This window comes from Rousettus aegyptiacus, unplaced genomic scaffold (assembly GCF_014176215.1).
Source record: "Rousettus aegyptiacus isolate mRouAeg1 unplaced genomic scaffold, mRouAeg1.p scaffold_m13_p_4, whole genome shotgun sequence".
In the NCBI taxonomy this organism is placed as follows: Eukaryota; Metazoa; Chordata; class Mammalia; order Chiroptera; family Pteropodidae; genus Rousettus; species Rousettus aegyptiacus.
Window position 1 is genome coordinate 118,040,514 of NW_023416307.1, and position 24,577 is coordinate 118,065,090.

The following is a 24,577-nucleotide window of genomic DNA, read 5'->3' on the forward strand; positions in this document are numbered from 1 at the left end:
CTAATGGTAAAGTCACTGTAAAGTTCCTTTAGCTTTGCACTATTTAAAATTTTTCATCATAGTAGAAAAAGAATACAACCACAACAAAACAAAGAATAGTTTTTATGCATACAACCAAAAATCAGTGAAAAAAAATACATAGAAAAAACCATATTTATAATAGCAAAAACAAATTACATACTTAGACTAACTTTCCAAGAAACACTCAAAACCCTATTTCAGAAAAACTTTAAAACACTTTCGAAGGAAGCAAATCTAGGCTTGAGCAAATGGAAAGACAGATGGGAAGACTTACCCTCACAAAGCTTTCTATAACCATAAAAAAAAAAAATTAAAAAATAGAACTTTCTGTTCTACTAAGTTTATTGTAAACACAACATAAACCAATAAATGTACCATTAGGGCTTTTTCTTTTCTTGAGCTAGATAAATGTTTAATGAAGTTTGAAAAAATAAAAATTATCAGAAAATTTTGGAAAAATTATCAAAAAGTTTTGGTGAACAGGGGCTAACTCTACTAGTTATTAAATTATGTTATAAAGCCTTGCAGTGAAACGCTAGTGTTAGTGCATGAATAGACAAACCAAACAATAAAATAGATTTTTTAAATCCAGAAATAGACCAAATTGCATATGGAAATTTACTGTATAATAAAGATATTTCAAATCAGTGAGAGAAGACATATGTTATAGGTTATGAAAACTGAATAACTATGTGGAAAAAGACAAATTTTTTATTTATTCCTCACATTGCACACCAGAATACATTTTAAGTGGATCAAAGATCTAACTTTAAAAAGTACTACTAGAAGAAAAGATGGGTGGAATCTTCTATACTCTGGGAATGGGGACATTTTTCCACCACAATTGAAAATTCAAAAGCAATAAGGAAAAAAAAAAAACTGATTTTTTTTTTCAGAAAAACAATTTTTTAAACATAACGTAATTTTATTTGGAAAATAAATACCTAAATAAAGAAAAATGAAAAAACTAGGAAAAAATAGTAGCAAATTAATCTCAAGGAGTTAATATGTTTAATTGACAAAACTTAAAAACAGAAGGAAATGACCAGCAACCTCTTATAACAATTGGCTAGCTAGATTATAAACTGTTTGTAAAGATATACAATGGCTTTAACATATGTAAAGATGTTCAACAAAACAAGAATTGCTTTTGATTCCCTAAAATAAGAAAAGTGGAAATAAAAATAGACTGGTAGCTTTTTTCATATATGTGAGAAAATCCAAGTTTAATAACATATTTTGGTAATAATAAAGCTGTGGGAAAATTAGTCTCTTTCTTTGCCGGTGGAAAAGAAAACAGTGCAAACCTATTAAAGGGGAATTAGCCAATATTTAGTAAAAACACAAATGAATTTACTCTTTAACAAAGCAACTTCGCTTCTCAGACTCTGTCACCAAAATATTCAGACAAAAATTGGAAAGCACTTATTTACACAAGGCTGTTCATTACACTACATTCTTTAGACTGTTAGACATGATTGTTCTAAAAACGATGCCTACATATTATGAAATAACGTGAATAAATAATCATAATGGTGTCATTAGGAATCAGGATTTTTCTCATCAAAAAAAAGGAGGTAGAGATATGAGTTTCAGTGTCGAGGGTAGAAAAAACTCATAGTCCTGAATTAGAATAGGAAGAAGTAGTTTGAATTCATGATGACTTTTATTAAAAAAAAAAAAAATACTCTGTACACACTGAAAAGCCTAGGCCCAGTGACAAGATGAGATAAGATTGATTGGTATTTAAATGAGATCCATGTAAAACATGGACGTGTCTGCATACATTAATATCTCATATGCAGACACGTCCATGTTTTACATGGACGTGTCTGCATATGAGATATTAATGTATGCTCTGAAAAGGAAAAATATAAATACAAGTAAATTTGGAAATTCTGAATTTTCTTCTTGGAGATTGTATGTTTTGTCATATTAAACGTTTTGAAAAAGTCTCCCAGTTAAAAAAAATCTAAAAATATTTAACTCAGCAGCTATCAAGAACCTTTTCTTTTGCAGGGGAAGGAATTGGAGTTGTAGAATTTCTTTTGTTTCTTCACTACACATACGTGCCTTAGAAAGCAATTTGGGAAATATCATTGTGAAAGTGAAATGCAATCTGTGGACAATTATTTGTTGTAGAGGCACAAGAGGTTTAAAGAGAGTTTCTGCTATTATGTACTAAATGAATGGATAATTTAAAACAAGTATTATCTAGACACTAGATGCTGTGTTCAGTGTTGGGAATATGAGGGGGAAAAAAGTCTAGGAGACCAATGGTTAGAGCATTAAAGTAGAGTGCTGTTGTTAATTTCATAATAAAAATTTGAAATAATTTATAGAAATCTTTGTGATTGAGGGGCTAAGCATAGGGCACCATTGGATTGTGTCATGGAGAGAGAAAATATGATAGGCAAAAACAAGGAGGAAGAATATTTCTGGCAAAATAAGGAAGACGAGCAAAGGTAGCTAAACATTTCTTTATGATGTATTCAGGAAAAAAAAAAATAGCCATACCTGTCTGTAACTACAACAACAACAAAAGTAGAGGGAAAATGTGGGGTAAGGCCACTGTAGTCAGAAGAATGTGAGCTTTGGGGTCTGACAAGCCTGAGCATCATCATTGCTCTACCTGTAAATAACCAGAGAAAGATAATTTATTCTCTATAAAGCTCAGCTTTCCCATCTGGATAATGAGAATAAATAATATTTAGCTCACAAAGTAAGAATGAAATAAAAATGTATGCAAAGCTTTCATCTCAGTAGGGGACACTTGATCAATGTCAGTTCTTATTATTACTAGGCAGATGAGGCAACATGATAAGTATTCTCAGTTGTCAGGGAAAAGAGTTTGGATTTTGTTTTGTAGACAGTGGAGAGCCATTGAAGAATTTGAAGGATAGAGGTGAGGTGACTTGCAGTAGGAAAGATGAATACAGAGGAATGAATAGATGAAGGAAGACAGGTGAGATCGCATCCTAACAAGAGGTGAGAAGCACATAAATAAGGTATTGGTAGTGTAGCCAAAACTGGTAGTGTTTCAGAGGTAGAATTGACAGAACTTGGCTATTCATTAGATATATGTATATGAGAGTAGGAAGTGAGAGACAGGAAAGAATGACACGTTTTTCTAGCCCGAATATATGAGTTGCCAGAACTACCAGCTATTGAGTCAAGCAGCACAGGAGGTAGAGTAGGTATACAGAAGGTAATGAGTTTAGTGTGGAGTTTCTTTTGTCTTCCCTAATTTTCCTTTTGGCCTCTCACTTTTCTAGAGTAAGTGAGCTTTGGAGATTTGAATGTGGGAGCCCAGCTTCTAATCCCAGGAATCTCTCGTTTCTATGAGGCCACTCTATTTTTCATTAGTGTGTTGGCAATGACAAAGCTATCATTGTGATCCTTGGAGTGCTGCTTCTAAAGTTTGTCTAACACTAATTGGAAAAGTTCATGTGATGTACTTCATAGTCAAATACTAAAAACTACCTAACATGATAGTCATCTGTGGCTTTCACTATTGTACTCCTCAGAACATTGTTTGCTTTGAGCATAGTTGAAAGTAAGTACAAATTTAGACAGTCTACTCAACACTGGTCCTTGTGTGTGTTCCCTGTTTTCATGTGCAGGACAGGAGAGAATTGGAAAAGATTCCAACTATGAACAAGAGGGGAAAGTTCAGTTCGTGATTGACGCCGTCTATGCTATGGCCCATGCCCTGCATCACATGAACAAGGACCTCTGTGCTGACTACCGAGGTGTCTGTCCAGAGATGGAGCAAGCTGGGGGCAAGAAGTTGTTGAAGTACATCCGCAATGTTAATTTCAATGGTGAGTCTTTTCCAAACATCCATGCTTTTAGGAACCCTGTGTTGGCATTCTGTTTTATAAGGTACATATTGGATGATTATTTACTCATAAATATGTGTCAAAACCTGGTTGATTATATAATTTCAAATGACTGAATCAATATATGAATGAGTAGCGAGTGAGTGAATGAACGAATGAATAAATATATATTAAAGGGTTATGGTTTATCCTTACATTAGAGGTTTTTATGTGAAGTCATTTATAGGAAGTCAAATTCTTCCTCAGTGAAAAAAGTTCAGAACTGTGAAAAAACATACAAATTTATTAGTTATTATACACTATTTATGTACAGTAGTTTTTATTTTCAGTCTTATGATATTTAGTCAAATACTGTTTTCCAAAAGTACTTGATTTTATTTCTTTCTCCCTTACCTTCTTCAGTGTGGTTCTGTTTTTAATTTGTAATAGAGTTAGGTTTATTTATTGCTGTCTATATTGAATTTTCTGTTATACCATGTGATGTTTAATTTTATCAATCAATTTGACTGGGCAAAGGGATGTTCAGATAGCTGGTAAAACAGTATTTCTGGGTGTGTCTGTGAGCGTGCTTCTGGAAGAGATGAGCTTTTGATTTGGTAAACTGAATAATGCAGAGGGCTTTACCCAGTGTGTGTGGGCATAATTCAGTCCCTTCAAGGTCTGAACAGAACCAAAAGGCAAAGGAAGGGCAAATTCTCTGCCTTGAGCTGAGACATCCGACTTCTCCTGCCTGCAGTCATGGGCACTCTTAGTTCCCGGCCTTTCAGACACAGATGGAGACTTAAGATAGTCTGAGTAGGTTATGACATCACATCTGAGGTCTTATTGCAAAAAATATACAACCTCAATCTAATCATACAGAAACATAAGAAAAATCCAAATTGAAGGATACCTTACAAAAGATTTGGCTAGTACTCTTCAAAAGTATCTACATTATGAGAAAGCACACCATGAGAAAGATGTAGGAATCGTTCAAGGCTGGAAGAGTCTAAGGAGACATGACTATTAAACGTGATGTAGGAACGTTAATTGATCCTATACCAGAAAAGGGGCTTTAGTTAGACAATGGAGAAATTTTAATGAAATTTGCAGACGAGTTTTAAATGGTATTACATCAATACTAATTTCCTGGCTTAGATAATTATATTATGGTTAAAGAAAATTTTCTCTCTTCTCTGCTTATAAATAACAATCCATTTAAACCCACAATGTTATATCAAACTTCCAGAAGTTATCTAGTATTTGGGTGAAGAGAAAATGAACTACAGCCAGCTTGGAGATCAGTAGCCTTCTAGTTCAGATGGAGACAAAAATGACCATGTTTAAAACCAGAAAGTTAGTTTAATTACAAATGATCTTTTTGTAGTTTCTTCCTGATCCTACAGAATCTCCTAAAATATATAACTAACTTATATAAGAAACAAAAACATATACATTTCATTATTTATCAAACACTGAATTACATATGCCGGGGTCAGTTTCTGGGCTTTGTATTCTGATTCATGGATATGCATGGCCATTCTTATATGAGTAACAGAAGCATTGTTTTGAGAATGTTCTTGGTAATTCTTCCCTCGTTCTTCTTCCAGATAATGCATGTAGACTTAATTTGTCAAAATTGCCTTGTCCGTTGATGAGTCAGAGTTATTGAGCTTCTGACTGGACACAGTGTATGTTTATCAAATGACTATTGTGTCAGAAACTGTGCTAAGTACCTGTGTTGGGTTATTTAATATTCAAAACAACAACACAGTTTAAATACTATTACTTTTTTTGTTGTTGTTGTTAAGGAAACTGATTCACTAAGAATTAAGAATCATGATATCCAAAGCCATACATCTAGGTAGTGATGATGCTACACTTGGTACCTTGGGCACCTAATTCCACAGCCTGTTACTTTTAAGTGTCTGAGAGGAAGGGCTTATTGCACCATTCCTGCTTTTCCATCTTAGAAAGGAGGCTCTGTGGGAGTTCACAGGCAAGGCGAATTGTTTCTGTCATCATTGTAGTCATGCTCTGTGGTCAACATAACCTTCCTTTCTCTGATGATTTTTTTGCCCTGCCATGTGGACTTCTGGCTCCTCAGGCACTGTGACATTCATTGATGGCAGGGCTCAGAAGTTTTTTAAACCTAGTTTTAATTAGTGGAGTCCATGTTATTATAAATGAGCAACTATTGGAGTAAAAATAAACTTGACATTTTTCACTCATTCAATTTTCTAATTTTTACATAAAGAAATTAAATATGAGAGAGGAGAAAATATTTTTCCAAGACTTTACTGACACAGATCTAGAACCAAGTCTCTTTCTAGTCCATTGTGGAAAATTTAGCCTTTCTTTAGCATGTTTTTGGAGGATTTTTATTTATTTTTATTTTTTTCATTTCAATAAGCTTAGTTATTCTCTTTTGTTACTCCAGTACAAAATTTTCTGTACCCTTAGGAGTATTGTTCCAGACCCATAGAGTATAATTTAATAACCTTCACATTTACCAAAGCATCAATTTAAGAAATGATAATGGGATGCTCTGCAAGTATTGCTTACAGCTTCAACAAGTACTTCACCTCGTCTTATGCACCAAGAGAAAAGATGGATAATTTTGTTTTCATCACTTCTAGCTATTCTTTTTACTTGTATCCCAAATGAATGCAATGACCTGAGCCTAAATTTGATTTTGTTATCTCAGTGTTGGCTCACCTAACCAGATGTCAATACTTGTAGATGTAAATTTAACATATTTCTTGTCTTGGATACAAAATCTTAGAGAATGCCTGTGTAATGAAGTATTTAATCTAAAGTGTGTCTGTACTTGTTTACTAGTTTTCAGAAGACAATTAGTTTGGGGTATATTTCGTAAAAAATGACATATATCATGTGCTCTTTTTGAAACATGAAGTTAATTTTCTTTTGAGAGGTCAAATTTATATCTTCTCCCCTTGAATCTGAGTGAGGGTGTGTCTAATGTGGAAGTGACAATATGTGACTTCTAAGGCATGCAAATTAATAGAGCTTCTGCCTCATTCTCTTGAGACATCTGTATTGCAAACACAGCTACCATGTTGGGAGGAAGCCAAGAAGCCAAACAGACAGGCCACATGTGAGTTTTCTGACCGTAACCCCAAATGAGGTCCCAGCTGACAGCTGGTATCAACTGTCAGGCATGTGGATTTCCAGCTGCCCCAACTAACATGAGTGGACTGGGGAGGTGCTGTCCTTGAACCCTGCCCAAATTGCAAAATACAGGTTGTTGTAATTTGGAGCATGAAGTTTTAGGATATTTTGTTGGGCAGCACTAGACAAGTAGAACACAAATCAGTACAATATTTCTGGAATCTGTGCATAGCTTGGTAAAATGAGAGGAGAAAACTTGTAAACACGTTGATGCTGAGGACTGTTTTGTCATCTGAGCAACACAGATTCCATAGCCTTCTCTGTCCAGAAAGAAAGGACTTTCATTCAGATACTCTGATCTAGTAGAGATTTCAGATTTGAGTACATCCTGTCATATCATCTTCTCAGTATCCTGTTGTCAAGTGGCCCTATTCCCTTTACCTTAATGCACCTGCATTCTAGCCCTGATGCCTGTAGACATTTCTGCAGGTGATTACTTCTCCTTTGATAACTTTTTTTCCTTCTCTTGACTTCTTTGATATTTTTTTAAATATAGACTTCATTGAACACAGTCCCCTTTTTTCTCTTTGAAGAGACAAGGAGTTAAAAAGGAGTTGTGGAAACGAAAAGCTAGAAATAAGGCAGTTGGTTGCTTTATAGAATCTATCAAAAAGGTCAAAGTCACACAATATGTTATTACAAGTCATCACTTAAAGTATTCAGCTCTTCTGTCTTGATTTTTAAGCATGAACTTTAACGAGAATGGAAAGAGCACGACAAAAGTCATTTCTCTTAACTAATATTGTAAGAAGGGAGAATGGTTAGATGGTACATCCATGCCGATGAATATTTAGCTGGTGAGCCTGAGATCCTCTCTCAAAGACTACGAAAGGCTGAAGTCATAATACTTAATGACTGGAAATGGTAGAATTACGGCAAAGCACAACATGGATCCTAGGACCCAATGTGAAAGGAAAGGTATCTGAATGTTAATGTCTTCCTGAAAAATAATAGGATTATTTTCTCACCAATACAGATTTTTGTCTGATCTTCTTATATACTGGAAAGCTCACTGAAAGTAGAAAGCCAATATCGAAAATTTTTTTTTTCCCCCCTCTTTCCCTATACTGGAAAGGCTTGTGTTGATTCCTACACAGCGAGGGCTTCAGAGATCCCCATTGTGTTAAAGCAGGTGGATGCCTTTGTGGTCTGTGGGAATAGCGTCTAGGTACAAATAGAAGAAACACATTGAAATGGTGCTATTGGTCCCACACAGATTCAGCCACTGACTCAAGTTGATGAGACCAAAGCTATGTTGCTCACAGATCAGTGTCCACTTTGAGAGTGAACTCTAGGCTGCTCTTTGGGGGAGGAAAAAAAAAATTACACTGATGGAGAAATTTAAATTAGATACCAGTGAGAAGAAACAACTCTGGTGAATCAGAAAAGACATTAGTCTAGCTATCTGAAGGCACGTGCTCTGATCCAGGGATATCAGCAAGTATAACAATAAGAGAAATAAAAACTAAAAAAGGTCATTAACATCTCTTGAGCATATATTATTTAAAAGACATGGAACTAAACACTGTGTATGTGTGTGTATATATATACACATATATATAATATGTGTATATAAATAAGTATATATATATACATAAAATTACATTTGATCCTTATTACTCGTATGAGAAAAGTATCATTAGTGATAATCAGATACAGAGGGAGATTGAATAATAAAGGTGGGAAAGAATTCCATGCCTTTTCTAGCTTCTGAAAGCTATCTGTACTCTTTAGCTCATAATCCCTTCCTTATATCACTGCAACCTGTTTTCTTCATCATACCTCCTCCTTCCTCCTTTGACTCCTGCTGCTTCTCACTTATGAGGACCATTATGATTATATTGGACCCACCCACATTATTCAGAATAATCTCTCCCATCTCATGATCCTTAGTCAACCCAAATTCTCTTTTGCCGTATATGGTAACATTCACAGGTTCTGGAGATTAGGACATGGACATATTTGGGGAGTCATTATTCAGCCTACTACAGCTCTGATGTTTTGTTTTGTTTCATTTTTAATACCATAAATATTATAAAATCTTGTTCTTAACTGTTGTTCGATGGTATGGAGTTCTCTAGCTGTCCCTGTATTCTGCCTATAATGTTGGATCCCTCTTCCTGTAGGGGTAACTTGTGTTACCAGCACTTAGATGGCTGCATTTCGAGAGTCTGGAGCTGGGTCCTTAGGTTCCCCAGGAAAGATTCACATAGAGGTCCAACGCCTGGAGAAGAAAGACAGCAGGCAAAGACTAGCAAATGGAAGAGATTTTATTAAGTAAAACAAGCACAGTACATTTGGGAGAAAGTCCAAGCTGGCAGCTGGATATATCAAGTACACTGAGAAATCAAGGGGCTGGGTTTATACAGGCCACAGGATTTCTTGTTTACCTTCTGTTTCTCCTACTTCAAATGGTACGCATTCCTAGCTCTGCCCTCTAACCTCCTACTTTTGGCCCTGTCCTAAGCAGCATGTGTGCTGGCAGTTGGGAGGAGGTATGCGTGCGCTGTGAGGACTTTGAGGGTAGGCGCATGCTTAATTAGTGCACTAATTTGGCCCATACCAGTGGAGCTCCCCCAGAGTAACGTCATATAACAGTCATCTGCAATTAACTGACCAGTGGGGGTGTGCTGGGGTGGGGGCAGTGGTGCAATGAAGGCACAAAGCGCACCCAGTATTTTGGCTGTTCATCTAGTTTGAATATATGTTTAACTATGATATTCTATTATATACACTGTTTTGCTGAGCTGGTCTTGGTGGCCTTGTTAACCCTTTATTGTCCCTCTCTCTTTGGCTCCTTTCTACTTATCCTACCACTTTCATCACAAGATTGCAACTTTATGCCTCTTGCAGCCAATATATTATTCCTCTTATTGGACCCTTTTTCTAACTTCTTTCTTGTGTTGAGTGACCATTTATGTGGGGTCACTTTCACCATCACAACTGCTTCTTGTCGGCATCTTTTTTTTTTTTTAACTGTTTTAAGCATACTCTCTCCTTCCAGTTAACACACTTTTGTTTTCCTTTCATCTGTGTTGTTAATGTAAATGCCCCAATTCTGCAGAAGCTAATGACTTTGCTAACCGGATGCAGAGTTCCGCCACTATTAGTCTTAAATTTATAATCAGAATTCACAAAAGTGCTTCTTTACTTAAGACATCCCCTGCCGCTGTTCTCAGTGATTTTGTTTCAGCTCAAAAACTATCTGTAAACTTTCTTGTAAGAGACAGAAAATAGAGCTTTTTAACATTAAATTTGTTGGGGTGACATTAGTTAATAAAATTATGTAGGTTTCAAGTGTTCAATTCAATAATATGTCATATGTATATTATACCGCATTCACCACCCAAAGTTAAATTTCCTTCTGTCACTGTATATCGGACCCCCACTTCACTCTGATGGATCTTCAGATTATCATGCTAGGTAAAATAAGTCAGATAGAAAAGGTTGAGAACCATATGATTTCACTCACATGAGATATAAAACTGAAAGCAATGAACAAGGCGGAGATTCATAGACACAGACTACAGCTTAGTGGGAGGTAGAGCACTGCTTCTTAAAAAGAGTGTTGACCCAGTATTCACCTAAAGGCAGAACAGTCACACACCCTGAGACACTGACGATATCTAGCCTGTTTCCAAGAGGCCCAAAGGAGATGAATAGTGCTTAGTTAGGAAACTTTTGGTGAGATTCCTTTGTAACTGTTGCTGAAACTAACCGAAACTCACCCGTTTCATTATCTGTGTCTGGTTTGCCAATTGCTCCATGTGGTTAATATTAAGGGACTTTTCACTCATATCCAACTTTCAAAAGAGGGAGATCAGTTCCGTCAGGTTTGGGGCGGGTGTTTTGGGTGTTGGGGGGCGGGGGGTTGTGCAGTGAGGGCGGGATGGCGGGAGGGGTGGGGGGGGGGGCAGGGAGGGTGTGGGGGGGAGGGAGGGGAGGGGGGGGGGGGGGAGGGAGGGGAGGGAGTGGAGGGAGGGCGGAGGGAGGGAGGGGGGGTAGGGAGGGAGGGAGGATGGGAGGGAAGAAGAGGCGCTTTTCTACTGTCTTCGTCCTTCCTTCCTTCCTTCCTTCCTTCCTTCCTTCCTTCCTTCCATCCATCTTTCCTCTTTTCTTTCTTTCCTTATTTCCTTCTTTTTCTCTTTATAACATATTCTCAATAATTTTTTTACTCATTTGCTTGTATTTATTTTTAATTTTCTGCCTTGCCCCTTTTTAGGTTTGTTTATTATTTTATAAATAGGTTTTTATTGACTACAATTTAGGTGGGTGGAAATAATAATAATAATAATAAAAACTTAAGCTTGTCTCTGGAAATAATGCATTAGATTTTTATTACTCATAATAAAAAGATTAGAATAAAATATTAAGAAATATTGAGAAACAGAACTGTTCAGGTTTTCTTCCTACCTCCTATAAGCAGCATCTGTAGGTCATAGCGATGGCTTGCTTATAGTGTCAGGGACCATTTTGGAGGAACCTATTAAACAATGGATTTATATACTAGCTACCTTGCTCATTAGCAGATCTCAAGACCATCACTGGTGGTGCAAGAGATAGAAGGGATTTTGCATAACTCTAAAATATGTCATTTTCTTGTCTTCTTCAGGTAGTGCTGGCACTCCCGTAATGTTTAACAAGAATGGGGATGCACCTGGGCGTTATGACATCTTTCAGTACCAGACAACAAACACCACAAACCCTGGTTACCGTCTGATTGGACAGTGGGCAGATAAACTTCAGCTCAATGTGAGTTCTACTTATTCCTCTTTCTTTGCTTATGTAATGAATGAACAGGCTTTTAATTTGCTCAGTTAGGCAAATGTTTTTGTTGGTATGTTTGTGTGCGTACACAGGTGAACATGCAGCTTATTACAGGCATCAGCAGGAGCTGATAATAATAAAACAGTTTTAATGAAGATGTTGATAATAATGATGTTGATTATAATGAAGATGATGGTAGGAAATATGTGTTGAGTTTGTGCTGGGCATTATACTCAGCACCCACATGAATGATCTCCTTTAATCTGAGGCTCAGGTTGTTTAACAAGTTACCAGCTAATACTTTACATCCTTCTCTTGGTGAGAACTTCCTCTTTCCCTTTCCCCCTTCCTTTCTTCCTTCCTTCTCTATTTGGTGGTGTATTTTTTTTTTTCTTTTAATGTATTTTAGTGAGTCACTTTATTTGCCATTGAGATTCTCTGAGTAAGTGCAGCTTTAGCCATTTCCATAAACTTTGTCTCTTTCTGTAAAATGTGACCTTGAGTAAGCAGCCACTTTCTTGTGCAAGATTATGTTAAAGTGCACCTGGAAGAGATTATCAGGAGCTCATCTGTAGTAAAACACTGTTAGGTGTTTTTTTGTTTTGTTTTTGTTTGTTTGTTTTAACTTGCATAAAGTATGAGCTCCTGCCAGCAAAATTCTGGAGTCTTCAGGATGAAGGAGTTTGGATGGAACGGGATTTGTTATAGGCTTTGGGCTGAATTGATGATTCTAAGAGGTTTAGGGAAGCAGGAGCCCACTGTAAGTTGGCTTCTCTTAGACAGCAGAGACAATCTGACGAGTGTTTTTCTTGGTGATTTTTACCTAGGAGATGGGAGGATGAAACTAGATAAGGTTTGTCACTATCAAAGAAATATTAGGCACTTATGTAAAGTGGAAAAGGGAAATTTTAGTTATTTTGTGGTTGCAGAGTAGCCTTGATTTGGGCTAGTTTCAAATATTATGGCAGAGTGGCCTTGTTTTTGTCTTGTTCCATCATAGGCATGGAGTGGCCTTGTCTGATTTGGAATGTACCTGCCTGACTGTTAGCCTACAGTATAAGGCCATTATTTTTTCCTTCCTTAATATTTTAAGTCGAACATTTAATAGTGTGCTTCTAATAATACTCACAATGCCCTGTTTGGAATTATTGTTAGGTTTAAATGAATATACCATTCTTCTGAGGGAAGAAAACGGGCTGGGGCCCTTCCACCTTGGCTGAGTCTTAATATACCATGTATCCCCTGATTTTCCTGTGCCCCTGGGAGAGGACTGAAATAGGTCAGGCCCCAGCCTGGTCACTGGGTCCTGGAGCCTGATGAAAGTGGGGAGCAGAAGTCAGAGAAGTCTAGGTGCTGTAGGACCTCTGCTGAGATGTGCCAGATGGAGTTACACTTTAAGAGATTCTGCAGCCGGTCCTTTCCTGTGGCATTGAGCTTTGGGACGATGTTCACCTGGGACATTTTGGCCAGGTACATTAGGTGGCTCCCCAGGTCCATAAATATACTTTGAAATTATAGTGTATAGAAATATAACTATCTTTTGTCTGTCAGGTCCCTGAATTATTCTGGGTTCTCCAGAGAAACAGAATAGATAGATAGATGATTGATAAATAGATAAATCGATTCATTATAAGGGATTAGCTCACACAGTTATGAAGGCTGAAAAGGCCCAAGTTGTGCAATATGCAAGCTGGACCCAAGAGAGAGAATGGTGTAAGTTCTAGTCTGAGTCCAAAGGCAGGAGAAGACTGATGTTTGAGCTCAAAAGTAGACAGGTAGAGACAGGAGTTTGTCTTACCCAGCCCTTCTGTTCTATTCAGGCCTTTAATTGAGGCTCACCCATATCAGGAGAGCAATCTACTTTACTCTTTACCAACTCAAACATTCATTTCATCCAGAAACACCCTCACAGACATGTCAGAGTGATGTTTAATCAAATATCTGGGCACCCCAGGGCCCGGGCAAGTTGACACATACTGTGAGCCACTGCAAGCCCTATCCCAGAAAGTTCCTTCCAAAGCCAGGAAATATGTCTTTATCAGTCTATACTTTAGCATGTTCTTTGGAAATTATTGATAATAAGGCTTCTCGAGAATAGAATACAGAACTGATGTCTTTGGGGCAGGGGGGTTTGGGTCATAGTTTCTAAGAATGGAGGATTGTGCATAAAGGAGTGAGGGGTTGGTGAAGCCACCACAAACCAATTATTTCATTTGCACATGCCCTGCCTGGCTTTACTTGTCCCTGTTCAGTTTTCCCTCTCCTGAGGTCCACCATCCGGGTGAGCTGACATGAGGTTGAGTACAAAGGTTTGTGATCTGGCATCTAAGAATGGTTGTAGTTAGACAGCAAGTGTCAGCCATGGCTGAGATGAATTCTAAGGGCTAAAACCAAACAAGAAGCTAAAAGTGTCCTGAATTCTAGGCACATTTTTTTTTAAGCAAAAAGAGAAGATAAAAGCAAAATAAAATAAACAAATCCTAATAGGTGAACCCAAGGGCAATAATCAAAAGCACAATCAAAGCAGCATAACCCGGCTGACATACCCAAAGTATGTTTTTATTGGGTGTAGCCTGTGTGATACAAAGATGGGTCATCCAGAACTAAAGGTAGGGAATCAAGGTCTGTGGTACACAAGTGAAGTACTCAGGGCTATTTTAAGACCTGGGAGATTAAATAATACATAATGCTTTCTAGCATAACTCCTGCACCAGTCATCAATTTCTGAATGTGTAATTTGTCCATGTACACAAGAATTCCTTCCCAGCCAACTTTTACCAACTGCAGACATTGCCCAGGAGTTCAAAAGCCCACTTTTTAGGAACAGATGTAGGGCATTGCAAATCATCCCAAGTGGGGACTCAGGCCCTATGTCCACCTAGAGAGGGTCCTTGACTCCACTCAAGAAAATGTCAACTGCAAGCCAAGAGACAAAAGGAAAGTTCATGAGAGGAAAAATAATGCTCGTTACACAGAGATGTGGTCTCCTTTCAAAGTCAGGAAATGAAACCTCAGAGCGTTTGAGGAATTGGGTTTATATCTCTTTTCCTTTAATGGTATGAGTATGCAGCAGTAAAGGCATGGGACAACAGTCATTAACAATCTCAGAAGAAATCTTCCTGTAGATCTCTCATGGTCTGGCCATATACTTATCAGCCTGGTTCCCCTGTCTAGTAGCATGTAGCAGGCTCCGAATACAACCTGGTTTAATATTTAGGCAATTTATGTAGTTCTCATGCCTCTTTCTTATAGTAGAACCAATAACAACACTGATTTTATTTCTTTTTGTTTATTTTGACTTTATCTTTCATAAAAAGTGTATTTGATTAACAATTAACAAATTTTTTGTTTTGTATTTCTTTAAGTACTTCTCATGTGAGAGGCAATGGATACACAATGGACCAAAACAAATGTAGTCCCTATTCTCACATATTTGATGATCTAGATTGAAGTTGAGTGGTAAACAAGCGAACAGATATGTATGTAGAAATAATAAGAGATGTGGTGGTAAAGAAAATAATGGATGTGGAGAGGGACCTACTGGATGAGAACCAGGCAATGTGTGGAGTTCAAGTGATCCACCAGGCAGTGCGAAGGCGGACGTGGCAACAGCGGCATAGCTGAGAGATGAAGCGTTATAGCAACAGGAAGAGCTAGAGCATGCTATCCCTGGTAGGCCATGATCAGTAATTTTAAATTTAATTCTGATTGCATTTAAAAACCATTAAAAATATTAAGCAAGGGAGTGATTGGATCAAATTTAGGAATAAAAATTACTTTATCTGCTGGGAAGGTAATGAATTACAAGAGCCAAGAGTAGGAGTAGAAAGACCAATTAAAAGTGTGTTACAGTTGTCTAGCTAAAATAGAATGTCTTTGTTAAGGGGTTCTGAACCATCATCGTGAGACAGAATCATTTGGAGGGCTTGTAAAAACAAGAGACTGCTGGGCCCGCCCCCAGGGTGTCTGATTCAGAAGATCTGGATGTAGGAGGAGGCCCAAATATTTGCCTTCTAAGGAGTCCCCGTGTAATGCTAATGACACTTTGGCTGCAAGCAAGAGGAGTAAAATTAAGAATCCTAATTTATTTTTCTTTAATAAATATAAAAGCCAAAATGAAATGGATGTAAGTCTGAAGCTCAGAAAAGTTTTGGACTATGGTTATTTAAAAAAAGTTGTTAACCTATAAATGGCCTTTAAATCATTAGATAGAAAAGAGAATAGTAGAGAACCCAAGGATTGAGAACCTCATAGAAAATAATACAGTTCCATTCTAGCTATGTTAGCATGAAATTTAAAATATTCTGTTTAACTTGCCTGGAGAGTTGAGTCAACCATACACTTTGGATTTTGTTTGTTTATAGAAGCTGGATCTGGGATATATGCTTGATTTGGTATTCAGTGAGAACATTTTTTATTCTACTTTGTCATGCTGAGTGAGTGGCATGTCAGAAAGAGCAGAGAGGACATCTGAATCTTCAAGTGTATCTTGTAGTTTCTGCTTGGTATTGCGTGTAACGTAAAGGTATGGGTGACTGAGCTATGAACAGGGCCATGTTTAGACCTGTGAGAGGCCGTATTCATTCAACTAGAGTAGCCAGTGAGATAACAGGCCTTGAGAGGAGGGTTACCCTGTTGATGTCTTTTAAGGGCTCCTTAGAATATTGTTAAATTAAATTTGAATCATAAAGAAAAGACAAAGAGTTGGTAAATACAGTACCCAGAGTTCACTGCACTCCCTGACCTGAAGAGCCAGGGCCACAGCCCAGGTAGCCTATCCAATGGTTGGTATCCTATCCAACATCACCTGCCCACAATGTTCTTTTTGCTCTAATTATTCCAATTTAGTTAAAAGTTCTGTGAGAGTGGAATATGGGCAAACTTGCTTTTGTAGGTTTGCTTTCTTCTAGTCAACAGAACAAAATAAAGCATTTCAAGTAATGAGTGCACTTCTCCTCATTTACAAAGACTCGTGGGTACACTTTCAATCCCCAGTTAGATCATCTCTAGCAAATGTAATTTTCAGGAAAGCTTTCTCTGTGGTCAGTAATTGCAAATGAGTTTCTTAGCCCAGAAATTGGAGTTTAAGTCTCATAATCCCAGTGCTGTAGCCTAGACTGCTCTGCTGTTCTATATCCGGTTCACTAAAATTTAGGTATCTAGGAGTATGCTGTCTGTTATGGGGTACCATGGTGTACCTTCACTGCCAGAGGAGCTCTAGACCCTGTCAGTTCTGTGGCCAAAAGATGACCACATGGCTTGCTACTAGTATATTTCTGCATGAACAAGAATTCATGGGAGGCAAATCACAACAAGCAAAGTCATTTACTCTCTCAGTTACAACCCCTGCAGAATAATCCTGATTTATTTTCTCAGGTGTGTATTCTGCCTAGCAGAGATCCCATAAAACATTCCTGGTGGAAAAGCAGAAGAAGGGGTAATGCAACAAATGCATGTTGGTCATCTACAGTGTGTCAGGCAGGATGATAGCTAATGGAGATGCTGTGATAAACAAGAGGCAGGTTCACAGACTAGGATAAGTGTTCTATGACAGATATATTGCTTTTAAAGGGTTCATATAGGTACCGATGTAAATAAAGCTACCAAAAAGTTATATTCACCTGAACTTTGAAAAATAAGCAGTGGTTCCCAAGATGGAGAAGGGAGGAGGGAAGAAGTTCTTTAGAATGAATAATGTAGTATTATTTAAAAATTGGGATAGTGGAATATGTTGGGGGAAAAAGACAAAAAATAAAATGCGGATGATCTTAAAAATTCTAAATTTATGTTGTAAAATTATATATTTTGTACTTTAGAAACAAAGGTGATTTTTGTCATCGCTTATTTGTTTCCAGTTAGTAGGACATTTAGATATCCCCAAATGTTAATTTTTCAAATAACCAAAATTCTCCAAAATACCAAAATGTAGTTTAAAAAAAACAAAAACTATTCTTAATGGGCAGCTTCCTTTAGTGAATTGTATACTCTCTTAAGTAGAATACTGAATGAATATTAACCTTTTCTGGAACCGTAATCATCTGTCATTCTATAGGTTCAAAATTTTGAGGTGTGTGAGCTTGTTAGTTTTTTCTGTGATTTATTTTCTGTTGAACTTTCTTTCCACTTAGAGACTAAAAGCTCTTTTTAATGATGGACATTACTGCAGCAAACAGCCACTCTTCCTCATCTGGGAAGAGTACCCAAGTTTCCTTTTACCCCTGTTGTTTGCTCTAAATAGTTCCCAAGTCCAGGGGCAGGACCTAATTCAGTTTAAGCCAATCATCATGACCATAGTGATGGGGGTGGGCACCAAACTAAGCCTGTCCAATCAGGACAAACCACTGGACCTCTGCTGGGCAATCTGGGACGACAACTATATTCTTGTTGGAAGTAGGCATGTTCCCAGGAGCCACATGGGACTATTTGTATGCCATCGTGAAAGAACTCCAGGGAAAAGGAGTCAAAACCTGGAGAGAGAAACTAGGTCTAGGACACATCATTTGAGCCCATTTATAATGCTCTCTGCATTGTTTCATTATCAATGAAGTAAAGCAATTTAGGTAACATACTCTTTACTTACACTCTTATTCACAGTAGCAACCTAATATGAAAAAAAAAAAGTTTTTGTTTTAATATGCCTAAGTGGAAAAGAAAAAAATGTCAGCCTACCCTCAATATGCAGATTTTTCCCCAGATTTTATTAAACTGAGGTGATTAAAAATTAATTGATTTTATTAAATATTAAATCTTTCACACTGGTTAGAATTTTGGCTCTTGCAGGCATTTAAAGACATAAAATGTATGGTTGATTGCCAAAATCACTGTTTAATCAAATTATCCCAAAATCAATACTTACTTATAGCTACCTATAAAACTACTAATCACTCTATTGTTTCATAATTGCAACAGTAAAAATGTTTAATCTAATCACACTCATAATTTACAATGTATTACATGAGCTATGGGGAAGTGGATAGCCATAATCAAAGCAGTGTTGACAAAGAGAAAAATTTAAGTTGTCAAAATCTAGTACTTCTTCAGCTTCAATTCGAAGGCTTCTTTTTATTAAATCACCTTATTGTTCATCATAATTAATGGCTCTTGTCTTATAATTTATAGCTTTGTTGTAAGTAATCAAGAGTACAGTCTTTGAAGCTGACCTGATTAAATGGATCTCAGTCTCAGCTCCACCACTCACCAGTCATGAGGCAAGATTACAATAATTACAATTTCATATGATTATCATTAGAATTAAATGTAGTAATATATGTAATGTACTTAAAATGTGCCAGGAACACAGTAAATATTCAATAAATGTTAGCCACTGCAGCCACAATAATAATAATTTAATATCTTTAGTTTATCACATCATCCATACTGTTCAAAATGCCAGTTTCTAGTGCTCAGCTAATTTTCTTTATACCTCAGCACCTAGCATAATATTTAGCATATAGAAATGGCCTGTTCTATATTACATAGATGAGATGAACAGACCAACAATTACATTCTCGTAAATTAGAAAACAGAAAGAGTCAAAAGAGCTAAGGATTTAGGATCAAGCAAATCTGGCTTATGATCATGGCACTGCCCAGTTACCAGATCCGTGAATCAGGGCAAAGAAGGTCTCTGAAAAGAAAGCATTTAATTGTTAACCAGTGACAAAAGTTATTTCCATTTGTCAGCATCTTTGAATCTGTGATATTTTATAAAGGATGTTTACAAATTCAAGACAGTAATTACTACTTCCCAATTTTCAGCCAACTTGAAATGAGAAATCCCAAACTAAAAACAGAAAACAGTTATGTTTGAAAAGTTAATTACTTGCAAATATTTTAAGAATCAAGAAACTTCATAAAAATAATTATATTTTGGTTTCTCTTTTAAAAATCAGATCCGGCAATAATGTGCCTTTATTCCATGGAGCACGTTTAGCTGCATCTAAGTAGCAGCTTCCCACGTCAGGCAGTGTGGGTTGTCCAAGTTACTGCAGTATGCCCCTTACTCTCACAGGCATTTTGTTTCAGTCACCTAACTAGACTTAGAGTAGATACTAACTTAGTTCCAATAATTTGGTTTGAGCACATGCTTACTTTTTATTTATGGTCTCTGGAATTGGTTATAAAATCAGCAATAATATATCGATAGTGTTAATAACCAAAAACACCAATAAGTATGTAATAATACTTAAAGGGTCAATAAATGCTGCCTACAAGAGAGGGCTGCCTTAGTAAAGACAGATGTTTTGCCTGGAAATATGTCTTTGTACATATTCTGAAACATCTCGAAAGTGAAAGAAAAGGAGATCACTCTTGTATTGGAAACATTTCCTCTAGTCAATGGTGTATAACTATGTCCTGTCTATGACTGTCTGGAAGATTCATAGTATTTATAATTATCAGTAATGCTCCACAGACATGGACATTTGAGAAACCCAAATCCTCAGACTTTCCTGTTTGCATTGTAGGCATTCAAGCAAATCACTTCATGTTTATTAATATACAACTACTTTCTGTGGAGAAAATTGTTGAATTCCATCACTATCTGCATTTATTGTCTGCTCAGGCAAAATATATTCAAAAGGGAAATAATCAGAAGGACACGTTTAGAGAGCTCAACTGTTGTAACAGGGACTCTCACCAGTTGTTGCCTCTCCAAAACTGAAGAAGGAAAGCGATGAGAGTTTATCACCCTCTGCCTAATGTTTTCTCCTGGGAAGAGAGAAATTCTAGAATGACTTGGTTATGTTAAAGTTAAAATACAGGAAATAGATTTGAAGTGTTTTCAAACAACTGGGAGATAGTATCTTAAAGAGGGACAATGTCAGAAGGCTAAGTTGAGTCCTGCCTTTACCACTTGATGCTTAAGCAAATCATTTAACACTTCTGAAAGACAATTCCCTCATGTATTTAAAATTAACTTAGGTCAAGCCAAACAGCTGCTTCACAAGAACAGTCTGAGAATGAACCATAATAATTTCCCTTATATAAGAAAGCATATGAAATATGTGGTCATGTCTCTTGTGTTAGTTTTCTATTGCTCCAGTAAAGAATTACTAGAAATTTTGTGGCTTAAAACAACACACAAGTTTCTTATCTTATCGTTCTATAGGTGAGAAGTTCAACAGAGATGTCACTAGGCTAAAGTCAAAGTGTTACTGAGTCTGTTTCTTTCTGGAGGCTCTAGGGGAGAATCTGTTTTCTGCTCATTCAGGTTGCTGGCAGCTTTTGGTTCCTTGCGGTTATGGACTGAGGTCTCTATTTCCTTGCTGACTGTGAGCTGTGGAGTGATCCCAGCTCCTAGAAGCTGCCTTAATGCATTATTAGTTCATGGTTCCTTTAAAGCCGACAATACGGGTCCAATCCTTCTCATGGTTCCACTCTCTCCTGGCCTCCTTTCCATAGTCACAACTCTCTCGCTGACTCTTCTCCCAACTTGAAGGGCCAATGCAATTACACTGAACCCGCCTGAATAATCCAGGATATTCTCCCTATTTTTAAGTCTGTAACTCTGTCCTACCTGCAAAGTCCCTTTGCCATGTAATGTAATATATTCACAGGTTCGAGAAATTAGGATGTGAAAATCTCTTCTTTTTTTTGGGGGGGGGTATGGGGGAGGGGTGGGGGGTGGAGGATTATTTTGCCTACCATAGTTCTTTACTATATAACTTTGTTTTTCTATTAAGTTTATAACATCCATATAAAATTCCCATTATTTTTAAATAGAAAGTTAATATAGTTGTATAAGCAGTTTTGTATAATTAAGCACTTTGGGTATCTAATTGAGCTAATCTTTTTGATCGATAAATGTTATAATCACATTCCTGGAAAAGTCTGGTGAAGAATTCTGAATTAATGATAAGCAGACAATTCTTCTCAAGTGAGAAGGCAGGATCAAACATTAACAGGATGAGTAAGTGATGTCAACACAATAAGAAACTTCAGTGAGCTCTAGGAGAATATTCTGTTGACTCCGACTTTTCCTCAGTTTCCTGCAGATAACTTGGCCCAACCTGCTTAAATTGACTGGAACTATCAAGGGGGTAGTGAGAGATGAGGCTACACCTTCTATTAACCCATTTTTACTTTTTGATTTGTAGTCGAATAATATTTTGATCATGATAACTTGTGTTTCCCAATCAACCTACCCCCAAATAATTAATCCTTTAATTCCTATTAATTATTTTAATCTCATATTCCCATTTTAGCCCCAAATTCCTGAATATTTTTGATTTGCTTGCATTAGTTCTCTTTAAATGACAAAACAGAAATGATTGACAGTGCCTTCAAGAGTTAAACATGAAGTTGTCATATGAACAAGTAATTCCACTCCTAGGTACCTAATTCTGACATTCTCTGGTCTGTGAAGCCAGTGAAACAGTAGAAAATAGTAGTTAATAGCTTGGAATTTGAGGGGTTGACTGCCAACTCCCTGATGGAGCTACTCACATAGCCTGCTTATTTTTCAAAGTTCAGTTGAATATAACTTTTTGGTAGTTTTCTTTACTGCCACAGGGAAACCACCACCTTCAAAGAGTCTTAGGACCTTCTCAGGAAAGAGAGATCAAAAGCAGATCTATTTATGATTTAGAAGTTGGGATTAAGGTACCTCTTTCAATGGAAAAGCTTAATCAGATTGGGTGAAATCTGGTATTACAGTTTTGTGTTAGTGAACCCAGCAAGGAGGGTACTGAAGTGAGGCTTTCTGAGTAAACAGTCATTTGATTAGAGGGCTCGGGCCAGCTGACTGATAAGTGATCCTGAAAAAGTCACACTTACCCTTATGGCAATTTATTTTCCTGAGAATGGTGTTATCTGTTGATCAAATACATGGCTTTTTAGGAAGTCCTTGAAATAAATCATAAATATTTCTAACTTTATCTTCTGGGCCGAGAATTTCTCAGATTATAAAATTATTATTAGTGTAGACAATTTAGTTTCCTTGATCCTTTGAAGCCGAGTGGTTGCAGGCAAGTTGTTCTGAGGAGGTGAACCAAGTTAGACTTTTTAATCTACAACAAACCAGCTGTGTGTAGGGAATTTTGTGACCCGATATAAGAAGCCATTTGGTAGCATCACTTCTCGCAATGTTCAGGGATATTCTTGCTCAAATGTCATAGGCCATGCTGAAAAATCAAACTTACTTGCTTTTTCCACTCTCCCCCAACCTGCAGAACCAAAATAGCACAACCATCAAGCTGTATTATCCCAATGAACTCTAATTAAGCAAACCGGCCTCCTCCCTGATATTGTTAGTCTCTCTCTCTTTAAATTACAACGTCTGTGTCTTAAGTAGGGGCCTTAGTTTGAAATAATTCATTTTTCTGATTCCTGCACCAGAAGCTCCCTCTCCCCAGTTTTCTCAGGTAAGCACTGCCATTTCTACAAGTTGTTTTGCTTAAACCACCTTTCTTTCTAGCATTTTATGTAGTGTCATGTCCACAAATAGTTTCTCCAAAAAAATCTGCATATGAGAGTAACAAACTCTTCCCACCAAAAAAACCTAAAAAGGTAAAAGTCCCCCTCCATCCCTCATTTGTGCACATTCATAAATGTGTTTCTCATACCCGGGAACAGGTTCTGAGTTGTCTTTTCCCAGGTGCACATCTTATATCCCATTGTTAAGAATAAAAGTGGTGTCAGTTTTTGACCCCAAAGCTTACCTTCTTTCATTTGATTGATTGTGTAGCCCACTGAGAAATCTCTGTCCTTCTTGGAAAATGTGAGGAGAGCCTAGGAGTTGTGATCTTCCAGCTACACATTTTGTCTTGTGTATTGGAGTTACCTCACCTGCCAGTAAAAGACAGCTCTCTAGCCATTAGGTGTTTGTTCCTTACAATCTCTTCACCAAACACTCAACTATTCAGAGGTAGGGGGCATTTTCAATTGCCCTACTTAACAATCCTCCTAAATAGGACAGCGAGAAAGAAATAACAAGCTCAGAACAAGGAAGACAGAAAAGATGAGGCAGGAAAGTAAAAAGAGGCAAAATTTCTCATAAATAACAAATGCATGCTTGATTTATTGTGTGGCGATATTGTAACAGAGCCTTCACAATGACTGAATAGGATACAAGAAGGGCCTTTATCTTAGCAGGAGACATGATGCCTGCCATTTGAAATCCCACTCTGAAAGCGAGCTTTAACACATTGATGGATATGCATTGGAAAGCTAAGTGGCTCTTTGAAATTGCCCTGAAATCGTTTATCCTTCAGTAAGAAGCTAGCATCGAAGTTGGTAAATAGTCAGTTACATGATTTGTGCACATATTTCCTGATAGTTAATTTTTTTCCATTAAAAGTATAGATCACCTTGGCTATAAATGCCAGTTTACAGGATTCAATCAAGAGTGCCAGATTAGAATGTCAGGAGTCTGGCGAGAAGGGGTGAAATGAATAGCTCTTTTTCTCATCACTGTTATTGTTACACAAATGAGTGTCATCACCACTTGAGGTGGCTGCCTATAATGAAAGGAGGTGTGAGCAAAAGACTAACTGATTCTTCGCTTTATAGTCATTAGCTTGCGACATTGTAGCAAAACTATTGAAGATTTCCTGGATGCCTTGCACATTTCATCGTGAAGCACCTTATTAGGCATATGCAGTATTGTGAGCATTTTTTAAATGGAGTATTTAAGATTTACAGATTCCTGTCGAATGCCTTATTTTACTGGTCTCTGTTCCGTATTTAAATGTCTTTCTAAAAACACCTGGAGCTAAAATGGCTGATAGGATTTTTAAAAAAAAAAAACAAACAGAATATACTACTGATTCTTTGTGA

The 24,577-nt window shown here is 37.1% G+C and overlaps 1 protein-coding gene across 17 annotated transcripts in view; it reads left to right on the forward strand.

The window, feature by feature from the left end:
• The window catches only part of GRM7 (glutamate metabotropic receptor 7), a 761,960-nt gene that overhangs the window by 494,866 nt on the left and 242,517 nt on the right, over positions 1 to 24,577 (forward strand). For all 17 annotated transcript variants that reach the window (XR_004950368.1, XR_004950366.1, XR_004950365.1 and 14 more), the window contains 2 exons: positions 3,645 to 3,845; positions 11,647 to 11,786. Coding sequence is in view for 9 of the 17 variants with exons in the window: in XM_036218948.1 (XP_036074841.1) it covers positions 3,645 to 3,845; positions 11,647 to 11,786 (341 nt within the window). In the remaining 8 variants the exon portion in view is untranslated. The remainder of the gene's footprint in view (positions 1 to 3,644; positions 3,846 to 11,646; positions 11,787 to 24,577) is intronic.